This window comes from Leptosomus discolor, chromosome 25 (assembly GCF_034619465.1).
Source record: "Leptosomus discolor isolate bLepDis1 chromosome 25, bLepDis1.hap2, whole genome shotgun sequence".
Taxonomy (NCBI): Eukaryota; Metazoa; Chordata; class Aves; order Leptosomiformes; family Leptosomidae; genus Leptosomus; species Leptosomus discolor.
The window spans coordinates 7124734-7147041 of NC_141415.1; the positions used below are offsets into that span (position 1 = coordinate 7124734).

Sequence of the window (22308 nt, forward strand, 5' to 3'; positions counted from 1 at the left end):
AAGCAGCAGTGGGGGTGCCCAGCCCCCCCCCTGCACCCCAAGGGAGGAGGGGCGGGGGGGGGGGGTCGTGGAGAGAAAAGCAAACCTCCGAAGGCAACCAGGGGAAAAGAGCCCATGGGCGAGGAGGGGGGGGGGGGGGTCACTTGGCACAGAGCAGGGCAGGACCCCGGGGGTGGGGGGTGGGGGGGGGGGAAGGGCTGCGCTCCCCCCGCCCCTCCCCGGGCAGCTCTAGTCCGCTTTGAAGAGGTCGGAGTTGGCCTTCAGGAGGTAGAGGCTGTCGTCCACCAGGAAACTGCGGAGAGGGAGAAGGGGGGGGGGCTGCAGGGGGGGGCAGTGTTTGGGGGGTGGTGGTGGGGGGGGGGCTTGCTTCCAGGCCCCCTGGGGCTGTCAGTGCTGCGTGGGGAGACAGGGGAGCCCCAAACCCCACATCGAGCGCAGCCAGACCCCCGGGGAGCAGCAGCAGCGTCGCCTCCAGCGCCCCACGGGCAAGAAGGCACCACGTCCCCGCCCCCCAGCACCCCAATTTCAAGAAGAGGGGTGGCACTGTGCATCCCATGGGCACGAGAGGGGACCCCCAGCGCCCCGATGGGAAACAGAGGGGGGCACCGAGCATCCCACGGACCCTTAGCACCCCAATTTCGAGGGGCACCCAGCACCCTGTGGGAAGGACTGGGGTGTGCAGCACCCCTATTTTAAGAGGGGGGTGGGTGGGGTGGGGGTACGACCCTTAGCACCCCAATTTCGAGGGGCACCCAGTACCCTGTGGGGTCCCCAGCACCTCAGAGTCCTCCCAGCACCCCAATTTCAAGGGCGGGGGTGGCACTGTGCATCCCATGGGCACAAGAGGGGACCCCCAGCGCCCCGATGGGAAACAGAGGGGGGCACCGAGCATCCCACAGACTCCTAGCACCCCAATTTCAAGGGGCACCCAGTACCCTGTGGGGTCCCCAGCACCTCAGAATCCTCCCAGCACCCCAGTTTCAAGCGAGGGGCACCCAGCACCCTGTGGGAAGGACTGGGGTGCGCAGCGCCCCTAATTTTAAGCGGGGGTGGGGGGTCCTGACCTGTAGAAGAGGACGTTGAGGGGGATGGTGCCGATGTGCCAGAGCGCGTGGGCGTCCAGCACCCAGAAGATGGGGGGGAAGTCGAGGAGCTCGAGCAGCGCCAGCGCCTGCAGCAGCAGCACCACGGCCGCGCACTTCCAGACGTGGGGCAGGCGCGGGCGGTTCCGCAGGCACCACCGCAGCCACCACGCCAGGTTGAGGAGCCCTGGGGGGGGGGGGACACACGGGAGGGACACCGGAGCACCCACCCGCAGGCACATCCCCCCCCCCCAAACCCCCCGCTCCAGCCCCGCCCGGTCCCAGCCTCACCGATCACCGCGTTCGCGGCCATGTTGTAGCCGTAGTCGAAGCGGACGAGGGTCAGGTAGGAGATGTGGCAGGCGAGGAAGAGGAGGAGGAAGGCCCTGAAGATGCTGATTAAGGCTGGCCGCTGCAGCCCCAGCGTCCTAGCGGGGGGAGGAGGAGGAAGGGGTCACTTACTGCCCCTACCAGTGTCCCCAGTATCCCCAGTACCCCGCCCCACGGCTCGGTGACCCCCTCCTGAGGGAGAGGAGGAGGAGGAGGAGGAGGGAGGGGTCACTTACTGCCCCTACCAGTGTCCCCAGTATCCCCAGTGCCCCGCCCTACGGCTCGGTGACCCCCTCCCAAGGGAGAGGAGGAGGAGGAGGAGGAGGGAGGGGTCACTCACTGCCCCTACCAGTGTCCCCAGTATCCCGAGTGCCCTGCCCCACAGCTCAGTGACCCCCTCTAGGGGAAAGGAGGAGGAGGAGGAGGAGAAAGGCGTCACTCACTGCCCCTGCCAGTCTCCCCAGTATCCCCAGTGCCCTGCCCCATGGCTCAGTGACCCCTGCCAGGGGAGAGGAGGAGGAGGAGGAAGGGGTCACTCCCTGCCCCTACCAGTGTCCCCAGTGCCCCCCCCCGGCGCTGGCGGGGCTCACCTGACGCAGCACAGGTACACGGAGTGCAGGATGACGGCCGAAGCGCAGAAATAGTCCAGTTTCTGCGGGATGGGGGCTGGGTGAGTCACACCGGCAGCTCGAGGAGGGGCCCAGGGGCTCCAGCCCCCAGCCCCCACATCCCCCCCCCTCCCCCTCCCCGAGCAGGGCTGAACGACAGGACCCCCGGCACAGGTTTGGGGGGACGGCGGGTGACAAACCCGCGGTGACGCCGGCTCCGAGGGGGCCACTCACCTCCGTCACAGCCGTGTCCCTCGTGTGGAAAACGGTGGACCAGAACCAGGCGTTTAAGGAGACCTGGGGGAGGGCGAGGGAAACCCAGAGTTGGGGGGGGGGGGGGGGGGGGAGTGGGGAGCCCCCCCGAGAGGCTGAGCGACCCCCACTGCCTGCCAGCCCCCCCCCCCCCCCCCCGTGGGGACACGTCCCCCCTCGGCAGCCTCGGAAAACTGGCCGTGGAGGAGCCGGCGGCAGCAGCGGGAGCTGGGGGGGGGGGGGGGGGGGAGGGTGCTGCTCAGCCCCCTGTGGCAAAGCCCCCCCGAGATGCCACCCCGGGGCCAGCACAGGCCGTGCCCCCCCCCCCCCCATTGTTGCCACCCCGGGGCCGCTCTGCCAGCACAGGCTGTGGCCCCCCAACCCCTGAGGTGCCGCCCCAGTGTCAGCACAGGCTGTGCCCCCCCCCCCCCCCCGCCTTGTCTCCCTGCGGGGAGGACAACGGGGGCTGCCAAACACACCCCCCCCCCCCAGCCAGAGCAGGGAGGACGTGGGGCGCAGCCCAGCCCTTCCCCGGGGAGGGGAAGGGGTGGGTGTGGGGGGGGTCCTGGGGCCAGCACAGGCTGTGCCCCCCCCTTGTTGCCACCCCGGGGCCGCTCTGCCAGCACAGGCCGTGCCCCCCCCTCTTGTCACCCTGCGGGGAGGACAACGGGGGCTGCCAAACACACCCCCCCCCTGCAGCCAGAGCAGGGAGGACGTGGGGCGCAGCCCAGCCCTTCCCCGGGGAGAGGAAGGGGTGGGTGTGGGGGGGTCCTGGGATCAGCACAGGCCGTGCCCCCCCCCCCCCCTTGTCACCCTGCGGGGAGGACAACGGGGGCTGCCAAACACACCCCTCCCCTCCCAGCCAGAGCAGGGAGGACGTGGGGCTCAGCCCAGCCCTTCCCCGGGGAGGGGAAGGGGTGGGGGGCCTGTGGGAGGGGGTGGGGGGGGGGTCCCAGCTCACCCAGGCGAAGGCGACGCAGGTGGGGTACATGGGGGAGGCCGGGGGGACGGCGGCTTTGTAGCGCAGCAGCATGACGAAGCTGGCCAGGCCGTTGAGGAAGGAGGCGAAGGCGGAGGCCGGCTCCTGGAAGAAGAGGAACCGCGAGAAGGGCCACTGCGAGGGAGGGCGGCGGCGTCAGGGGGGCAGAGGGGGGACCCCTAGGACCCCCCCCCCCCCCCGCCCCGCCCGCCCAGCCTCCCAGTGCTCACCTTGCCGTGGAACTGGGGCACCCTGTGCCCGCCCTGCAGGTAGAGCCGCACCGTCAGCCACATGCACTCGTACTTGCAGTCGTCGCGGCAGGTCCAGCCTGCGGCCGGGGAGAGGAGGGGGTGGCAAGGAGGGGTGGGGAGGGGGGGCTAGTGCAGCCCCTGGCCTGGCTACTAAGTCGTTATCGCCCCCACCCCCAGTCCCTCCCAGTATGGACCATCAGCACGGTCAGACTACGACGGGGCGCTGGGAGTGCCAGGACCACCCAGCGTGGGTGAGGGAGCCGCCGCTGCGCTGGGAGGGCACCCAGGCCTTTGGCTCCCAGCAACCCCCAGTATGGCCCGGTGTCCGCCCAAATGGTCCAGTGGCTCCCAAAAGGGGCTGACAGAGGTCAGCACCTCCCCCAGCAAAGCCCAGTGGCCCCCAGTATGGCCCGGTGACCCCTAGTATGGCCCAGCAGAGCCCAGTACCCACTACAGAGCCCGACACCTCCCGCCATGAGCCCAGAATGCCACAATAGCCACCAGCATGGCCCAGTGCCCACCAATACAGCCCCAGTGCCCCCCCCAGCCCAGCCCCAGAACGGCCCAGTGATCCCCAGTACAGAACCAGAATGGCCCAGCGACCCTCCAGTACAGACCAGAATAGCCCAGCGACCCCCAGCATGGCCCAGTGCCTCCCAGTACAACCCAGCACCCCCCAAGCCTGGCTGCAGCTGGCCCCAGTGCTCCCAGTCTAGCCCAGTGCTGCCTCCCAGCCCAGCCCCGGTCCAGCCCAGCAGCCTCCAGCCAGGCCTTAGGACAGCCCAGTGCTCCCAGTCCGGCCCAGTGCCTCCCAGTCCGGCCCCACACCCCGGCCCCGCCCGCTCAGCCACCCGGTGGGGAGGCGGGGCCTCTGGGAGGGGCGGAGCCTCCAAAAGGGCGCGGTCTCCTAAAGGGGCGTGGCCTTCCCGCCGTAGGGGGCGCGGCCCGGCCCGGCAGCCAATGGGCGCGGAGGGGAGGGGCGGTACCTGTCAGGCCCATGTAGAGCGGCTGGCGGGCGCGGAAGTGCCGCAGCGCCGCCCCCGAGCAGTTCTGCCGCTCGCAGCGGCCCAGGCACTCGCGGTACAGCGGCTCCCGGTCCCCCTGCGAGGCCTGGGCCGGGCCTGGCGCCGCCGCTGCCCCCAGCAGCAGCAGCAGCGCGGTCCGCGCCGCGCCGCCGGCCGCCATCGCCGCCCGGCCCGGCCACTTCCGGCCTATCCCGGAAATGGAGGCGGCGCGGGGCACCATGGGATATAGCGCCTCCGCGGAGCGCGGGGATGATGGGATACAGTCCTCCAGGGCGGGAGGCTCATGGGATATATCCCCCCGCCGCAGAGGCTCATGGGATATATCCCCCCACCCGAGCACGGCGTGTCCCGGGGGGGGCTGCCGGGCCCCGGGGGGGGTGTGCGGGGACCCCGGGGGTCTGCGGGGCTCGGGGCCAGGCCAGGGCCCGGGAGCAGCGCGGCCTGGTCTGCCTCCACCTCGGGGTGGGCCGTGCAGGCCCCGGCCATGCGGGACCCCGCGTGGGGGCCGTGGGGCGAGGACCCCGAGGCGGCCGCCCCCCCCCGTAGGGTGCCAATGGCTGGAGACCGGGGGGGACGACGTGCCGCCCCCAGCCCTGCTGTGCCTTCCCTCGGAGCGGCCGCCATCCTGGCTTGGGTCCCTGCTCCTGTCCCTGTGGGGCCGTCAGCCTTGGGTAGACGGGGGGGGGGTCTCAGTCCCCTGGCACTGGGGGGGGCCTTTCTGCAGCCCACCCAGGTGCCAGCTTCTCCCTCGGGGCCTGCAGGTGGCCATGGTGGCCCGTATGGAAGCATGGGACATGGCAGGGAAAAACAGCCCCATGGGGGGATCCTGTCCCAGCCCCCCAGCAGCGACGCCCCATTTGGCGTGTGTGGGGTCCCCATCATGGGCTGCCATGCTCCCGGGGGACCCCCATTCCCCACCCAGGTGAAGGTGCACAAGTGGCTTGTGCCCAGGGTGGGGGACAAATGCCAGCTCCAGGCCACTTCCCAAATGCTGCCAGGCTGTACCTGCACCCCAGGAATGTCCCTGTACCCCAGGACTGTCAATACCAGGCCTGTGCCCACCCCCACCCCCTGGGACTGCGTCCCTGCCCTGTCCCCAGACCTGGGGGCAGCACTACCGTCCCCCTTTCCCTTGCACCAGTGACAGAGCCCCAGCGGGGCGGGTGAGGGGACAAGGATGGGGCACATCCCCCCCATCCAGTGGATTGGGAACTGGCTGGGGGACAGAGCTCGGAGGGTTGTGACCAGCGGCGCTGGGTCCGGCTGGGGGGGCTGTGGCCACCGTTGTTCCCCGGGGGGTCAGCACCGGGTCTGGTCTTGTTCAACAACATATTCATCAAGGGCCTGGGTGAAGGGACCCAAAACGGGGAGCAGCAGCTGACACCCCAGAAAGCCTGTGCTGCCGTCCCGCCAGACCCGGACAGGCCGGAGAGCACCCAGCGAGGGATGACCCCGTGCACCAGTACGGGCTGGGGATGGGCCGACTGGAGAGCAGCTCTGCAGAGAAGGACCTGGGCGTTGCGGCGGGCGAACGGCCCACGAGCAACGTGCCAAGGCCAGTGGCATCCTGGGGGGGCATCAGGTGTGGCCAGCAGGGCGAGGGAGGGTCTCCTCCCCCTCTGCTCTGCCCTGGCGAGGCCGCATCGGGAGTGTTGCGTCCGGTTCTGGGCTTCCCAGTTCAAGAGGGACGGGGAGCTACTGGAGAGAGGCCAGCGGAGGGCTGCGAAGATGATGAGGGGGCTGGAGCATCTCTCCTACGAGGAAAGGCTGAGGGACCTGGGGGTCTTTAGCCTGGGGGAGGCTGAGAGGGGACCTTATCACGAGAGGGGACCTTATCACGAGAGGGGACCTCATCACGAGAGGGGACCTCCCTTATCAAGGCTTATAAATACCTGAGGGGTGGGTGTCAGGAGGACGGGGCCAGGCTCGTTTCGATGGTGCCCAGTGACAGGGCGAGGGGCAACGGGCACAAACTGGTGCGTGAAAAGTTCCTCCTGAACATGAGGAGAAAACTCCGAGGGTGCCGGAGCACCGACCCCAGGGGGGGCTGGGGGGGGGGCTCCTACCCCGGAGATACTCAAACCCCACCCGGACGCCGTCCTGGGCGACCCGCTCTGGGCGACCCTGCAGCGGGGCGGGACTGGGGGGGGGGGTGTCTCTCCCAACCCCCACCGCCCTGCGACCCCAGGATCCTCCTCAAACCTCCCCCCCCTTCCGCTGCAGCCCCCCCCCCCCCCCCCCCCGCAGCCTGCGGTGGGACCCGGGGAGCAGCGGGGGGCGGGGGGCGCTGCAGCCGGGGCAGCCCCCAGCTCCGGAGCGGGGGTGTCCCCGGTGGCTATTGGGGGGGGTGTCTGGGGGGTGTCCGGAGCGCGCGGGGGGGGCGGCGGGAGCGCGCGCGGGGAGGGGACAGGAGGAGGGGGGGGGGGGCGGGGGGGCGCGCCCTCGCCCGGGGCCGGGAGCGCGGCGCGGCCCCGCGAGGCGGAGCCCGGGAGCGGCGGGAGGCGGCGGATCCGCACCGCAAACTTTTCCCGGAGCGGCCGGGGGTGGGGGGGGGGGGGGCCATGGGCCGCGGCCCCCGGTGAGCACCATGATCGCCGCCGGAGGCTGCCTCTGCGCCGGGCTCCTGCTCGCCGCCCTCTGCCCCGCCGCCGCCGCCGAAGGTGGGTCCGACCGGACCGGGATGGCGGGACACCGGGAGGCGGAGGAGGAGGAGGAGGAGGAGGAGGAGGAGGGGGGGGACACACACACATACACAACAGCGACACCGGGCCGCGGGTGCGTCCCCTCGGTGGCGGCGGCGGGACTTTGCGCAAAGTTTTACACGGGAGCGACCGGCACCGGGGTGGGGGGGGGGGGTGGGGGGGGAAGACCGGGGCACCGGGAGGGGACGATGAGGGGGCGTTGGAGGACCGGGGTGGGGGGCGGGCACCGGGGTTCGGTGTGCCCCGGGGACTGCTCGGTTGGAAGTGACGGGACCGTCCCTCCGCAATCCCTCTCTCCCCGGTGTCGTGTGTCCGTCCCCCCCCCCCCCCGCCGCCGCCTCGGTGCCCCCTCGGTTGTTCCCCCGGTTTTCCGCTCTGCGATCGCCCTGCGGGGACTAGGGGGGGGCCAGACTGGGAGGCACTGGGCCGGACGGGGCTGCCTTGCCCGCTTTACCCCCGGCTCCCCCCACCCCGAGCGGGACGAGCCCCGGGTCCGCTGCCCCGGGCGGAGTTTGGGGGACCCGGTGCTGCCCCGAGCGGGGCCCCCACCTCTCCCCGGCTGCAGCGCTCCGGTAACGCCCGGGGAAGCAGGGACGGGGTGGTGTGGTGGTGGAGGGGGGGGTAGGACACCCCAACTTCCCGGGGTTCCATTCCCGGAGCCACGGGGAGGTTTCGGGGTGCAGGGCAGGGAGACGCGGGGTGCTGGGGCAGGCGCGGTGCCCCACGGAACGGGTGGGTGGGTGGGTGGGTGCGTCCCCGTCGCTCCCATCCACATTCTCGACGTGCCGCACCCTGCCCAGCCCGGGAGAGCGGCCGGGGAGGGAGCGGGAGCCGCCTGGACAGGAGCCCTGCCTGTCCCGAGGCCGGGCAGGCAGGGACAGGGCTGGCAGGGGACAGGGGGACAGCAGGGGACGGGGTTGGTGGCCCCAAGGTAGGCATCAGCAGCCCCAAAAGCAACCGGCTGGATTTGACCCCGCTGCCAGCTCCGGCCTGGCCTCCACGCAGCCCCGTCTGGGGGTGGGGGGGGGGCAGGTCCAGAACTGGGGAGTGTTTTGGGAAGCGAACCCCCAGCTGGGCTGAGCCGGTGCAAGGTGGTGGGGCAGGGACGTGGGGACTCGCCGGGTGCCCTCCGCTCCCGGCACCCCACAGCTCGCCCCGTTCAGGGGGTCTGTGCCGGGGGAGCTCCCGGCTCCGGGTTGGGGACACACCGGCATGTCCCCACAGCCCCAACCCCGTCCCCATGTGCTGGCTGGGAGAGGGTGTCCGGCTGCCCCAGCTCGGGGAGCACCGGAGCCGGGGCAGACGGGCTTTGCCAGGCACCTCGGTGGCTGCTACGGGCAGACGGGGTGATCCGTGGTGGCACTGCCCGCCGGAGTGAGCCGGGCGGGATGGATCACTGACCGCCCTTCCCGGGACCCCGAGGAGCAGGCAGGGCTGAAGCCCGTGGGACGGAGCCAGGATCCCACCAGGATCTGGCCCTACCACGGCCGCCGCTCACCCGTCCCACCTGCCCTTCGCCCTGGGAAAGCCCGTGGCATCCCCTGCCCGCGCCGCGGGGCAGGTGGAGGGCAGACCTTGAGCTTTGGCCGCCTGCAGCGACGGTGCCGTTTCCTCACGGGGGGGGAGGACACACCTTCTACCGCACAGAAGGCCGCCACGGCGGGGTGAGAGCTGAACCCCAAATTTGAGGGGTCTTCCCCCTCCCTGGCTGCGCCCAGGGGAGTCTCCTTGGCTCGGCGGCCCTGGAGCAGGCAGAGGAGGCGGCTGCCAGCCTGGTTCCCCCCCAGCCATGAGGCCGTGCAGGCAGCTGCCGGCACCGGGGGCTGTCACTCAGCCGCGGAGTGGCTGGCAGCCCCCTCCGGCTGGGGACCAAGCCGCCAAACCCCCACCCTGGGTGGAAGGCAGGGCACGGCTGCCCGGACCCCTGGGCGCCTGGTTGCCCCGTGGAGGGGACGACGGCGGCTGGTGGCCCTGGGGTTGATGCTGGGGTTCGGTGTCAGAGCCGGGCTGGGGGGTCTGACGCGTGGGGGGCACGGTGGCGGGGTGCCGGGGGCCGCGGGCGCGCCGGGGCTGGGCCGTGCCCGCCAGCCCTGCGTCACCGCTGCTCCCCAAACACGCCCGACCTGAAAAGGCGGTTCCTGCCGCGGGCAGGCGGCCGGGGCCCTGTGCCACCCGCGGCCGTGACTCACTTGCCCGGCCCGAGGCCCAGGGCGGGCTCCCGTACCCCCCATCCTGCACCCCTCTGCCCACCCCGATGCCCCGGGGATGGTCCTCCCCCCCGCCCTGGCCAGCAGCCCCCCGTGGGATGGGGCCACCGGCCTCCGGCAGCCGTCGCCGCTCAACAATCGGGTCTTGTCTCGGCGTGGCCTCCCCGCCGGCGTGGGTAGAACATTCCTGCCCGCGGCCTCTGCTCCGCTCCAGCCCCCCAGCGTGGCACGGAGGGGGTCTGGGGGTCCCGTCCCGGCGCCCCAACAGCACCCGACGCCCACTGTGGGGGGGGAGGACGGGGTGACGTCGGTCCCCGGCCGTCCCTCGTGCGGGGCTGGGTGCCAGAGCGGGAGCAGCTTTTGCCGCGTGCCGGGGCGGGAGCCGGGGGGAGCGGTGATCCAGGAAGCCCATCGGAAGCTGTTGGGAGCAGCTCCGGAGATAAACGGCCACCACCGGATCCGCGGCGTTTCCTGCGGAGGCCGGTGCCGCCACCGCTGGCTCAGTTTCCCCACGGACGGGCTGGGCGAGAGAGCGGAGGGGGGGGGGTCCCGCTGAGCTCCCGCTCCATCCCCGCAGTCTGCACGGGCACCGACATGAAGCTGCTGCGTCCCTCCAGCCCCGAGAGCCACTACGAGACCCTGCGGCACCTCTACCAAGGCTGCCAGGTGGTGCAGGGCAACCTGGAGCTCACCTACCTGCCCCCCGACGCCGACACCGCCTTCCTCAAGGTGCGCAGAGGCTGGGCGCCCCAGGGAGAGGCATGGCGGGGGTCCAGCCAGCCCCTCACCCGCGTCCCCTCCATGCCCAGGACATCAAGGAGGTGCAGGGCTACGTGCTGATCGCGGAGAACCAAGTGAGCCAGCTGGAGCTGCAGAGCCTGCGCATCATCCGGGGGACGCAGCTCTTCCAGGAGCGTTACGCCCTGGCCGTGGTGGGCAACGCCGGCCCCGCCGGCACGCCGGGGCTGCGCCAGCTCGGCATGCGGCACCTCACAGGTCGGGGACCCTTCCCTGGGGTGGTTGCTCCTGGCACGGGGAGGGGGGCTCAGGGCTGCGGGTTGCTGCTTCTGGGGCTGGGAGCTGCTGGGTCTTGCCTGGGGTGGGTGCACGGGGCTGCTGGTCCCCAGTAGTCCCTGCCTGGGGCTGCTGGTCCCCAGTAGTCCCTGCCTGGAGCTCTAGGTCCCTGCCCAGGGCTGCCAGTCCCACCTGGTTCCCAACAGCTCCTGCCTGGAACTTTAGGTCCCTGCCTCGGGCTGGATCCCCCCACCACGGGGTGGCAGGTCCCCATGCGGGACTGGGAGTCCCCGTGGGGCTGCGGGACCCCCGTCGCCATCCCCGTGCTGACCCCCCCCCCCCCCCCCCCGCCCTGTCCCCGCACAGAGATCCTGAAGGGAGGGGTGCGCATCGAGAGGAACCCCAGCTCTGCTTCCAGGAGACCATCCTCTGGTCCGACATCTTCCACCGGCACAACGAGCTCCGCGGCGAGACCCAGGTGGAGAGCACCCGCAGCCGCAGCTGTGAGCACCGGCACCCCGGCCTGGGCGGGGGGGTTGTACCCAGGGAGGGGGTCCGGGGGTTGCCGTCTCCCCCCTCCGCCATGGCATTGCCCGCTCACGACTCCCCCCCCCCCCCCCCGCGGCACAGGTCCCGACTGCTGGAAGTTCTGTGCCGAGGGGCACTGCTGGGGCGAGGGGCCGCAGGACTGCCAGACGTGTGAGTATGGGGCCCGCAGCCAGCTCTGCCCTCCCCCCCCACGAGCCCCCAAAGGCCCTGACCGGCTGGCCCCTCCAAAAGCCCTGGGACCACCCGCCTTTTGCATGTCCCTGCCCCATTGACCCCTACTCGCCACCTAAATCCTGCGCCCAGAGAACCCCTGGACCTTCTGTTTGCCCCCCCTGTGCCCGCTCCCCATGGGCTCCGCGGAATCCCTGTGCTGGAGACCCCCGCTTACGCCCCCAAATCTCTGCCCCATTGACCTCTATTTGGCACCCAAATCCCCAGAGACCACTACCATCCCTGCCCTGGGGGCCTCCGCTTACACCCCAATCCCTGCCCTGGGGACCCCCACTTACCCCCCCCCCCCAGATCCCTGCCCCACTGGCCCCCACTTGGCACCCAAATCCCCACCCCAAGGACACCCCCCACCCAGATGTCCTGCCCTGGGAACCCACCTACCCACCCCCCAGCTCCTCATCCTGGGGACCCCCACATCCCCTGGGAAGGGGGGGGGGGGGGGGCGGGCTGCGTCAGGGTCCCCACCGTGTCGCTCACCGTGTCCCCCCCGCAGTGACCAACAGCATCTGCCACGGCTGCCCGCGCTGCAAGGGCACGAAGCCGACCGACTGCTGCCACGAGCAGTGCGCCGCCGGCTGCACCGGCCCCAAGCACTCCGACTGCCTGGTGCGCACCGGGGACGGGGGACACCGCGGGTCCTGGCATGGCGGGGGGAGTGGTTGGGGGGGGGGGGGGTCTCAAAACCAGCCATTATCTCCCCGCCCTGCCCACCCCCCCCTCCAGGCGTGCCTGAACTTCAACCGGAGCGGGATCTGCGAGCTGCACTGTCCCCCCCTCGTCATCTACAACTCGGACACCTTCGAGTCGGTGCCCAACCGTGACGGGCGCTACACCTTCGGGGCCAGCTGCGTCAGCCAGTGTCCCTGTGAGCACCGCACTGGTGGGGGGGGGGGGGGGTGGTCCATCCCCAAGCCGCTGTGGCCCTGACCCCCCCCCCCCCCCCCCCGCCTCTTCTGCCCCTACCCCAGATAACTACCTCGCCACAGAAGTGGGGTCCTGCACCCTCGTGTGCCCCCAGAACAGCCAGGAGGTCACCGTCAACAACATCCAGAAGTGCGAGAAGTGCAGCAAACCCTGCCCGGAGGGTGAGCAGCCCCCTCCCCCGGCGCCTGGGGGGGGGGGGGGCTCTGGGGACCCCAGGGGTGCTTGGTGGGGGTGTGCTGGCTGGGGGTAGGGGAGGGGGGCTTCCCTCCATGGTCGGCAGGGCAGGAGGAGTGCGTGTTTTGTGGGGGGAGCGGGGGTCCCGGTGGAGCACCCCAGCCCTGCTGTGGCCCCCCCCTCCCCCCCAGTATGCTACGGGCTGGGAGTGGATTTCCTCAAGGGCGTCCGCGCCGTGAACGCCTCCAACATCCAGCACTTCGCCGGCTGCACCAAGATCTTCGGCAGCCTGGCCTTCCTGCCCGAGACCTTCGCCGGGTAAGCGCCTCGGCCCTTCCCTGAGCCCGCAGGCGGCTGCCGGGACCCCCACCAGGACACCCCCACCCCCTCACCCCCCGCCCCGCCAACCTCCCTCCCATCCCTGGCAGGGACCCCAGCACCAACACGCCGCCCCTGGACCCCAAACTGCTGCGGATCTTCGAAAGCCTGGAGGAGCTGACGGGTGAGAGTCGGGGGATTTGGGGGCTGGGGCCTTGGGATGTCGGGGCGGGGGGGGCACGGGGTGGTGATGCTCGGCTCCCCACAGGCTTCCTCTACATCGCCGCCTGGCCACCCGGCTGGCAGGACCTGGGCGTCTTCCAAAACCTGCGGGTCATCCGGGGCCGTGTGCTGCACAAGTGAGCGGGAACGGGGACGTGGAGGGGAGGCGGGGGGGGGACACACACACACACACACACGGGGCAATGACGGGGGGTGTTGGGGTCCCTGCGTGCTCACCCGGCGGTGTCTCGGCAGCGGCGCCTACTCGCTCACGCTGCGGGACCTGGCGGTGCGGGCGCTGGGGCTCCGCGCCCTGCAGGAGATCAGCAGCGGGATGGTGCTGGTCCACCACAACCCCCAGCTCTGCTTCCTCCAGAAGGTGCCGTGGGGCAGCATCTTCCGCAACCCCCGCCAGCGCCTCTTCCAGACCCACAACAAACCCCCCGAGCAGTGCGGTAAAGCAGCAGCCATGGTGGTGGGATGGGGGTCGGGGGGGGGGGGGGGGGGGGAATGGGGCTGAGGGGGGAGCTGGTGGGACCCCAACACACACACCGTTGCTGGCGGTGTCCCCCTGCAGAGAGCGAGGGGCTGGTCTGCTTCCACCTCTGCGCCCACGGGCACTGCTGGGGCCCCGGCCCGACCCAGTGCGTCGCCTGCGAGCGGTTCCTGCGTGGCCAGGAGTGCGTCGCCTCCTGCAACCTCCTGGACGGGTGAGCGGCGGGCCCTGGGGTCGGTGGGTAGAGCCCCCCACCCACTGCGAGGGGTGGGGCGGGGGGGGGGGGGGAGGTCCAGAACCCCATCCCTGTACCCACCCCACGGTCCCTTCGCCCGGCAGAGCCATCCGGGAGCACGCCAACGGGACGCGGTGCCTGCCCTGCCACCCCGAGTGCCAGCCCCAGAACGGCACCGAGACCTGCTTCGGCTCGGTGAGGATGGCAGGAGGGGGGGGCACACATGGGAGGATGGGGGGGGGTGGCCCTGGGCACCTGGGTCCCTCACAATTCCCCCCCCCACCTTCTGCAGGAGGCGGACCAGTGCGTGGCTTGCGCCCACTACAAGGACGCCCAGCAGTGCGTGCGGCGGTGCCCCAGCGGGGTGAAGGCGGACGCCTCCTTCATGCCCATCTGGAAGTACCCGGACGAAGACGGCGTCTGCCAGCTCTGCCCCACCAACTGCACCCACTCGTGAGTCGGGGGTGGGGGGGGTGGGGGGCCAGCCGGGTGCGGGCAGAGGGGGGGGGGGGGGGGGTCGCAGGGGGCTGCTGACAGAGGAGGGAGATGCTGCACACCGTGTTCCCCAGGTGCACGATCCGGGATGAGGACGGCTGCCCCGTGGACCAGAAGCCAAGGTAGGAGCGCGGGTGCCCTGTGCCACCCTGACCCCCACCCCTCTGGGTGCTGCGGGGGTGGCGGGGGGGGGGGGGGGGGCTCCTCCAGCCAGGACTCCAAGCCCATCCCCATCTCTCCCACCTCGGGTCACCCCCTGTCCCGCAGCCAGGTGACGTCCATCATCGCCGGCGTGGTGGGGGCTCTGCTGGTCGTCGTCCTCCTCCTCATCACCGTCATCTGCGTCAAGCGCCGGCGGCAGCAGGAGCGCAAACACGCCATGCGGCGCCTGCTGCAGGAGACCGAGGTGGGGACGCCGCGACCCGCGGCTTCCCGGGGTGGGGACGGACCCCCCCCCCCTCCCCCCCAGGACATGCCAGGAGCGCGCCCCCCCCTCACCCATCTGTACCCCGCAGCTGGTGGAGCCGCTGACGCCCAGCGGGGCCCTCCCCAACCAGGCCCAGATGCGGATCCTCAAGGAGACGGAGCTCAAGAAAGTGAAAGTCTTGGGCTCCGGCGCTTTCGGCACCGTCTATAAGGTGAGGGGTGGAGGGTGCTGCCGGCGGGCTGGGACCCTCTCTGCTCCGCACCCTTTCACCCACATTCCCCCCACCCCCCCCCTCCCCGCTCCCAGGGCATCTGGATCCCCGACGGGGAGAGCGTGAAGATCCCGGTGGCCATCAAGGTCTTGCGGGAGAACACGTCGCCCAAAGCCAACAAGGAGATCCTGGACGTGAGTTGTGCCGGCGGGCGAGCGGTGCCGGCGGCAGCCCCCTGCCCAGCCTGACCGCCCTCCCCAACCCTGCCCGCAGGAGGCCTACGTGATGGCGGGGGTGGGCAGCCCCTACGTGTCCCGGCTGCTGGGCATCTGCCTGACCTCCACGGTGCAGCTGGTGACGCAGCTGATGCCCTACGGCTGCCTCCTGGACTACGTGCGGGAGAACAAGGACCGCATCGGCTCCCAGGACCTCCTCAACTGGTGTGTGCAGATCGCCAAGGTAGGACGGTTGGGGAGGGTCTGGGGGGACCTTGGGAGGGGGGGGTGGTACACGGAGGGGGACACCGGGGCACCTGACGCGTGGTGGCCCCAGGGAATGAGTTACCTGGAGGAGGTGCGGCTGGTGCACCGGGACCTGGCCGCTCGCAACGTCCTCGTCAAGAGCCCCAACCACGTCAAAATCACCGACTTCGGGCTGGCCCGGCTGCTCGACATCGACGAGACCGAGTACCACGCCGATGGCGGCAAGGTGGGCCTTGGGGACGCGGGGACAGAGTGACGGGGACCACGATGCTCCCCCCCTTGGGGACAGCCAGCCCCCCCCAGTCCTGCTCACCTCTCCGTCCTCCCTGTCCCAGGTCCCCATCAAGTGGATGGCGCTGGAGTCCATCCTCCGCCGGCGCTTCACGCACCAGAGCGATGTCTGGAGCTACGGTACGCCGGGGTGGTCCCATCCCCGGGTTCGGCGCAGTGGGGCCCGGGGCACCGCTCACCCCCTCGTCCCCCTCCCCACAGGCGTCACCGTGTGGGAGCTGATGACCTTTGGGGCGAAGCCCTACGACGGGATCCCCGCCCGGGAGATCCCCGACCTGCTGGAGAAGGGGGAGAGGCTCCCGCAGCCGCCCATCTGCACCATCGACGTCTACATGATCATGGTGAAATGTACGGGGAGGGGGGGGAACAAGGGCACGGCAGGGGGACGGGGCGCCGGGGTGGCACCTCGCTCCCGGCTCTGACGGCGCCCGGCTCTGCCCCAGGCTGGATGATCGACTCCGAGTGCCGGCCCAAGTTTCGGGAGCTGGTCACCGAGTTCTCCCGCATGGCCCGGGACCCCCAGCGCTTCGTGGTCATTCAGGTACGTGGGTCCCCAAGGGTCCTGTGTCCGTGTGCGTGTGTGTGTGTGTGTCCCGCCCCCAGCACCCCGCTGCGGGCAACTGACTGCCGCCCTCGCCCCCAGAACGACACGGTGGGGCTGCCCGGCTCCATCGACAGCACCTTCTACCGGGCGCTGCTGGAGGAGGAGGACATGGATGACCTGGTGGACGCCGAGGAGTACCTGGTCCCTCACCAGGGCTTCTTCAGCGCCGAGACCTCCACCACCTACCGCAGCCGCATCTCCTCTACACGGGTAGGTGGGATGGGGGGGGGGGGTGGGTTTCCCCTTTTTCCTGGCAGAGCCGTGGGGTGACACGGTGCTGGGTCAGCCCGGGGCTGGGCAAGGCTGCAGCCCCCTCCCCGCTGGGGGGAACGCGGGGTGGAAAGTCCCCCCCCCCGGGGGACCCCGTCTGCGGGCACCGGGACGGGGTCCGTGGTGCGGGCTGCAAGCGCCCGACTCCGTGCCCGTTCCTGCCCCCAGAGCACGGCGGAGACCCCGGCTGACGTGGAGGAGGGCGAGGGCTTGGGCGCCTTCCCCTTCCCCGCCCAGGGCCTGGCGGAGGGGCCGGAGGGCCCCATGCTGGAGGCCCCCGAGGGGGACGGCGTGGCCAAGGCGGCCCTGCAGAGCCCCTCGGTGCGGGAGCCCGGTGCCCTGCCGCGGTACAGCGAGGATCCCACCGGGCTGGTGGCCGAGGAGAGCGAGGGCCTGGACCCCGAGGGCTTCACCGCCCCCGTCCCCCGCATCGCCATGCCAGGTAGGGAGGGGACAAGTGGGACCCTGTGGGGCAGGGCAGGGGGGTGGCTGAGCACACCCACCCTCCCCGGGGGCTGCTTGCCCAGCCCAGCACCCAGCCCGGCCGGGGCGGCCCCTAACGCATCCCTTGTCCCCGCAGAGTACGTGAATCAGGCTGGGGAGCGGCTGTCCCCACCCCAGCACCCCCACACGCCCCCATCCCCACCGGACAAGCCCAAGGGGCACCAGGGGAAGAACGGGCTCATCAAGGAAGCCAAGCACCCTTTCCCGGGGCCCTTTGGCCACGCCGTGGAGAACCCCGAGTACCTGGCGCCCCCCAGCCCACCCAGCCCCGGCCCCTTCAGCCAGGCCTTCGACAACCCCTACTACTGGAACCAGGACCCCCCCAAGGCCGGCGGCCTCGAGGGTGGCCCCGGCACGACGCCCACGGCCGAGAACCCCGAGTACCTCGGCCTGGCCGGCCCCGACAACGTGGCCGTGTAGGGTCGGGCTGTGGAGAGACACCCCCCCCCCCCCCACTTCGCCGAGGCAGCTTGGGGAGGGACAGCATGCGGCGAGCCGGGGACACGGGGCCGGCGACTGTCCCCTCTGCCCGGGAGCGTGTGTGCCAACGCCGTGGGGTGACACCGGCCGCGGAAGGCCGGGAGAGCCCAGGACGCTGTGGGACTGCGGAGCAGCCAGCGTGGGGACAGAGAGGGGTCACCCTTCGTGCCAGGTGCTGCTCTGGACCCCCCCCCCCCCAGAGCCAGGCACCAGCAGCGGTGACCCACGAGCTGCGCTGAGCTGGATGGTGCCCAGACTGCGACCGGGAGAAGGACGAGCGCTGCTGCCATCCCCCCAAAGGCTCCTCTGCCCCCAACCCCCTCTCCAGGGCTGTCCCGGTCCGGCTCATCCCACGGACGTCGCCACCGTCGCCCTCCTCCCCTGGGACACACGGACTTGCACTGAGCGCAGCCGGAGGCCGGGCTCCCGTCCCGGCTCCTCCTGGATTCTCCCGAAGCCGAGCAGCGCGTCGCACCGAGATGTATATTTGACAATTGTACAGTGGTGGTTCTTTTTCTTTTTTCTACTCCCCTTGTCTGTGTGGTTGCCCCTTCTCCCGTCTCCCGGGGACCACCGTGTCCCTTCCCTCAGCTGCCGCCACCCGAGGAGGCAGCGAAGGGCAGGACCCGCTGACCCGGAGGGTGAAAGTCCCCATCGCGCCCGCCCGCCGACCAAGGGCAGGGCAGGGAGGAGACGGGACCTGATCTGACCCCGCTTTCGCGCCTCGGTGCCCGTGTCCCACCCCCCGGGCTCGAGGGACACAAGACGGGGCCGCGTTCTCCTCTGTCCTTTATTCAGCGCCGGGTTTATACACGGTACAGAATAAATAGGGGCCCCTCCGCCGGCTCGGCTGCCCCGTGGCGCAGGGCAGGGTCATTGCGGGCAGAAAGCGGGAGCCGAGAGCCTGAGAACGGGGAGGGGAGGGGGTGGGGGGGGGCCGTTAAATAAACCTCTTGGCCGTGGGGACGGAGCCGAGCCGGGGTTCCCAGGCCCGGCCGGGGCAGCCGGTCCCCGCTGCCCTCGTGGTGGTTTAAACAGTGACAGGAGCGATTTTAATCATTAACGAGTTTACGGCGAGTGGTTTCCCCTCCACGTTCACCTGCCGGGAGGGCTGGAGCGGCAACGGCCCCTCCGGCGCCTCGCCTGGCTCCCCCCGCGGGCTGGGCAGAGAGGGGGTGGGGGGTGTCCCCCAAATCCCCAGCGGCTGCGGGAGGGGAGAGGCCCCCCCCCCCGCCCTTGCACCGCTGGGCGCGGGGGGAGGCGAGCGCAGAGGAAGGGGGAAGGCGAAGGCAGGCAGGGGAGCCCCCCCCCACGCTGCAGCTATGCCCCCCCCCCCAGCAGGTCAGGCACGGCAGGGACGTGACCCAAAGGGATGGGCCAGAACGGGCCCGCACCCCCCCCCCCCAGCACGGCTGGCCCAGTGACACCAGTACAACAGCTCTGCCCACCCCAGCTCTCACCCCCAGCGCCGCGGTGGCATTCCCGGGGGGGGGGGGTTTCTCCTTACGCTCCCGCCTTCCCCCGACGTCCCCGGTGGCACAGGCGAGGGGCAAAGCGGGGGGACGCTGAGGGCACCGGGAGATGCCAGGGGGCCGCGGGGCTACAGGATGACGCAGGGGGGGCGGCTGTTGGTGATCTTCTCCAGCGGCTCCCCATTCCTCGCCCTGCGAATCGCCTCGATCAGCTGCGGAGACAGAGGGGAGGGGGTGGGCGCTGGGGGCTGGGCTCGCCCTGAGGTCTGGTGGTGGGGGCGCTCCGGGGAGGCGACACGCAGGGGACAGGACCCCTGGGACACCACACGGGGGGAGGTCAGGCAGTGCCACGGGGCCCAAATCGCGGCCACGCCGAGGCAGGAGCTCCAGGAGCCTTCCCCCAGCAGCAGCTCAGGCTCCACCCCCCCCGGCGCCACAGCGGGACCTGGAGCGGGTCCTGGCAGGGTGGCAGGACCGTGAGGCTCCGCCGGCGCTCGGGCAGAGCCGGGGGGTGACGAAATGGAGACGTCGAGGGGGAAAAACCCACCAGCCACGGGGGGAACTCACCGCGAAACCAAACCTCCCCGCGGCCACCAGCCCGGCGGGGGCGAGGACCCTGCGGGGCCGAGTACTCACGTCCTTCTCGTAGGGAAAGCCGCCGTTCTCCAGCTTGGAGAAGACCAGTTGCCCGTTGATCTCGATCTCGAAGGCACCTCGAAAGCACACGGGGCCGAGCCGTCAGCCCCGCGCGGCGCTGCCCACCCCCGCGCCCGCCCCCCGCCGCCGTTCCTGCCGCGCCGAACCCCGGCACGAGCACCCAGGAAGCCGAAACGCCGTGGCAGCACCCCCAAACCGTACCCCCGGTAGCACCGGGAGAGCACACAGTGCACCCCTGCAGAGCTGGGGGGGCTCCTGCCCCGCTCCTGGCAGCCCCCCAGGCTCCTGAGTCTCTGCACCCGGGGAGGGGCAGCCCCGGCCACCCACAGCGCTCGGACAACGGGGGCGCAACGCCCCCAGCCTCACGGCGAGGTTGCAGCCAAGCTCAGCCCCCCCCAAGCCAAGGCTGACACCGCAGTGGGGGGCAGGCCGGGGTCGCCCCCACTGCAGCGCCCCCCACCCCCGCCCAGCAGTGACCCCCCCCACGGCACCGGCTGTCCCGGGCCCTCACCTGTGCCCCCCAGCCTGGACTCGATCTCGATGTCGGGGTACTCCTCCCTCACGGCGCTCGCCAGCTCCTGGTACGTGGGCTCGAAGCCGCAGGGCTCGCTGGGCGCGGGGGGTGGGGGGGACACAGGGGGCAGAGCTGTGGCCGCAGCGTAGGGAGCCCCCAACAGCACCCCTTGCCCAAACCCACCCCAACCTTTGGAGCCCCCCTGCTACTGCCTGTACCCCCACATCCTTCACAATGACCTCCCTGCACCCCTAAAGCCCCAGAACCCCCTTCCGTGAACCCTTCCTCAAAACCCTCCTCCCCCCTGCACCCCCCCTACACTACCCCAGTTCCCCACACCCCCTCAGCCCCCCTCCACGTCCCAACACCCCACGACCCACCCACTCCTCAGCACCCCAACTCCCCCCCACCCTGCAGAGCCCCCCAGCCCCCCTAAACGCCCTCCTCAGCGCCCCCCCCCTTCACCCCCCAGGCCCCCACGTGCCTCAAAGCCCCCCAAGTGCTCCGCTCCAGTGCCCGCCCCCGGCACCCCAGTGTCCCCCTCCCACCCCGCTGCCCTCTCCGGTCCCTCGCACCCCCGAACGGCCCCCGCACCGCCCGCCCTCCCCCCGGTTCTTCGCCCCCGCGACCCCCGCAGGCGGCGGGGCGGCACCGAGGGAAGGCGCCGGGCCCGGCGCTCACCAATACTCCACCACGATGCGGACCCGCCGCTCCGCCTCGCCCTCAGCCCCGGCCACCGCCGCCGCCGCCGTCTCGGTCCCGCTGCTCATCGCCTCCGGTCCCCCCCGCTCACCCGCCGCTTCCGGGTTGCCGCCACGTGACGCGGCGCTTCCGGCCGCGCTGCCCTGCGCCTCTCGTCTGCTCCGGGCGGACCGCGCGCGCCACCTGCTGGCGGGAGGGGCGCACAGCGGCGGGGCCGCCCCCCCCCCCCCCCCCCCCCAGCTCCGCGGTCCCCTGGGGACCCCCAGAGACCCATGGGAGCCCCTCTGACACACCCCCCCCCCCCAACCTCCCTCCCCGTGGGAGTCCCGAAGGGCTTTGCCCCCTCCCACCCCGACCCCAGGGGATCACCCGCGGACGCGTGGGACCCCCCCCCCCCCGCAGCCCGTGGGCCCTCAGCATCCCCCACGGGGACCCCCTGAACCTCCGTGAGGAGGCATGGGGACACCTCTGGGGGGACTGGCCCCACGAGACCCCCAAGCACCCTGTGGTGACACCCCCCCCCCCCCCCCCCCGTGGGGTACCCACACCTTTTATGGGGACACGCATAAGGGACCCCACCCTCTGCCTCCACAGGACCCCCACAGATCCCCTAAGGGACCCCCACATGGCCCGCCCCCATCCCATAGCTCCCTCCCCCCGCTGGGGTCCCCACATCCCTCCAAACCCCAGAGGACCCTGCCATCGAGACCCCCACGAACTCCCCACCAGCCCCCCACGCCACACCGTCCCCACCTGCCCCAGTCCCTGGGCTGACCCCTTGGGACACCCCCCCCCCCCCGCCGCCCCATGGAGCCCTTCCCCCACCCACCCACCCACTGTGGGGTCCCAGGGGACCCTCAACCCAAACCCCACAGCCTGGGGCTGGGAACCCCGGGGGCGGGGGGGTGGGCTGGGCTTTGCCTGACCCACACCCCCAGGACACCCCCAGGGCCCTGCCCACCCCCCCAATTCAGCTGCTCCTGGGGTCACCCCAGTGCATTGTGGGAAACTCCCCATCCTCGCTGTGGGCTCGTGGGATGAGGGTTCAGGGGGCTTCAACCCCCTCCATCCCCCATGGTGGCACAAGGCCAGGCTGGATGCCCCATCCCGGAGCTGGGGGAGGAGGACGGGGGGGGGGGGGGGGGGCGGCTGGGGGGCACCCCTGGGTGTCGTGGGGGGCCGGGAGCCGGGCAGCAGGCCCGGGGCGGCATGATGTCAGGCGGGGGCGGGAGCTGGCGCAGGTAGATAAAGCCGGGGAGAACAGGAATCCCCGGTCCGGCGGGAGGGTGGCGGGACGCGGCGGGAGCCTGCAGGTAGGAGCGGGGCTGGGGCGGGGGGCTCCCCGCGCCGTGGGGCCGCCGGCCGGCCCGAGACGTCGGCCTCAGCCAGCCAGCGCGACCCCCAGCGCCCCACTCCGCTGCACCCCCCGCGCCCCTTCCCTCCCATCTTCCTCCCCGACTCTTCCTCCTCCTCCTCCTCTGCCGCCCCGGCACACACGGCCTCGCCGCCGTCCCGCAGCCTCCGCGCCCTCCAAGCACCCCCCCCAGCTCCCGTGGCCGGGGGGGAGCCCCGTCCCATCGCCTCGGCACCCACCGGGACC

General features: G+C 71.8%; 3 protein-coding genes across 3 annotated transcripts; 1 reads left to right on the plus strand and 2 right to left on the minus strand.

Moving 5' to 3' along the window:
* Nucleotides 1-192: 192 nt before the first annotated feature.
* Nucleotides 193-4687, minus strand: PGAP3 (post-GPI attachment to proteins phospholipase 3). Its single transcript, XM_086478117.1, has 8 exons — nt 4489-4687; nt 3482-3579; nt 3234-3386; nt 2255-2317; nt 2003-2064; nt 1374-1510; nt 1065-1269; nt 193-292 (listed from the first exon to the last, which is right to left on the minus strand). Exons 1-8 carry the CDS (start codon nt 4685-4687, stop codon nt 229-231), a joined length of 981 nt encoding a protein of 326 aa, XP_086334243.1. The 3' UTR covers nt 193-228.
* Nucleotides 4688-7114: 2427 nt separating this feature from the next.
* ERBB2 (erb-b2 receptor tyrosine kinase 2) lies at nt 7115-17303 on the plus strand. Its single transcript, XM_086478113.1, is given in 28 exon segments — nt 7115-7187; nt 10014-10165; nt 10246-10432; nt 10817-10852; nt 10855-11060; nt 11062-11149; nt 11724-11836; nt 11954-12095; nt 12199-12315; nt 12520-12646; nt 12757-12830; nt 12915-13005; nt 13124-13323; nt 13446-13578; nt 13704-13794; nt 13892-14052; nt 14169-14216; nt 14362-14500; nt 14610-14732; nt 14828-14926; nt 15006-15191; nt 15285-15440; nt 15550-15625; nt 15707-15853; nt 15949-16046; nt 16149-16319; nt 16548-16821; nt 16960-17303. Coding segments are annotated over 28 exon segments (3852 nt in total).
* A 1493-nt stretch (nt 17304-18796) lies between these two features.
* MIEN1 (migration and invasion enhancer 1) lies at nt 18797-20776 on the minus strand. Its single transcript, XM_086478123.1, has 4 exons — nt 20688-20776; nt 20004-20101; nt 19472-19548; nt 18797-19047 (listed from the first exon to the last, which is right to left on the minus strand). The coding sequence occupies exons 1-4, from the start codon at nt 20774-20776 to the stop codon at nt 18964-18966; spliced, it is 348 nt and encodes a 115-aa protein (XP_086334249.1). The 3' UTR covers nt 18797-18963.
* Nucleotides 20777-22308: the final 1532 nt, after the last annotated feature.

Excerpts from the sequence above, each read along its gene's own strand:
- MIEN1 (XM_086478123.1), bottom strand. The coding sequence starts at position 20,776 with ATGAGCAGCGGGACCGAGACGGCGGCGGCGGCGGTGGCCGGGGCTGAG. Across the intron at positions 19,549-20,003 it reads GTCCAGGCTGGGGGGCACAG|GTGCCTTCGAGATCGAGATC; the intron begins GTGAGGGCCCGG and ends TGTGCTTTCGAG. Across the intron at positions 19,048-19,471 it reads GCTTTCCCTACGAGAAGGAC|CTGATCGAGGCGATTCGCAG; the intron begins GTGAGTACTCGG and ends CTGTCTCCGCAG.
- PGAP3 (XM_086478117.1), bottom strand. The coding sequence starts at position 4,687 with ATGGCGGCCGGCGGCGCGGCGCGGACCGCGCTGCTGCTGCTGCTGGGG. Across the intron at positions 1,511-2,002 it reads GTGTACCTGTGCTGCGTCAG|GACGCTGGGGCTGCAGCGGC; the intron begins GTGAGCCCCGCC and ends TCCCCCCGCTAG. Across the intron at positions 293-1,064 it reads CTCAACGTCCTCTTCTACAG|TTTCCTGGTGGACGACAGCC; the intron begins GTCAGGACCCCC and ends CCCTCTCCGCAG.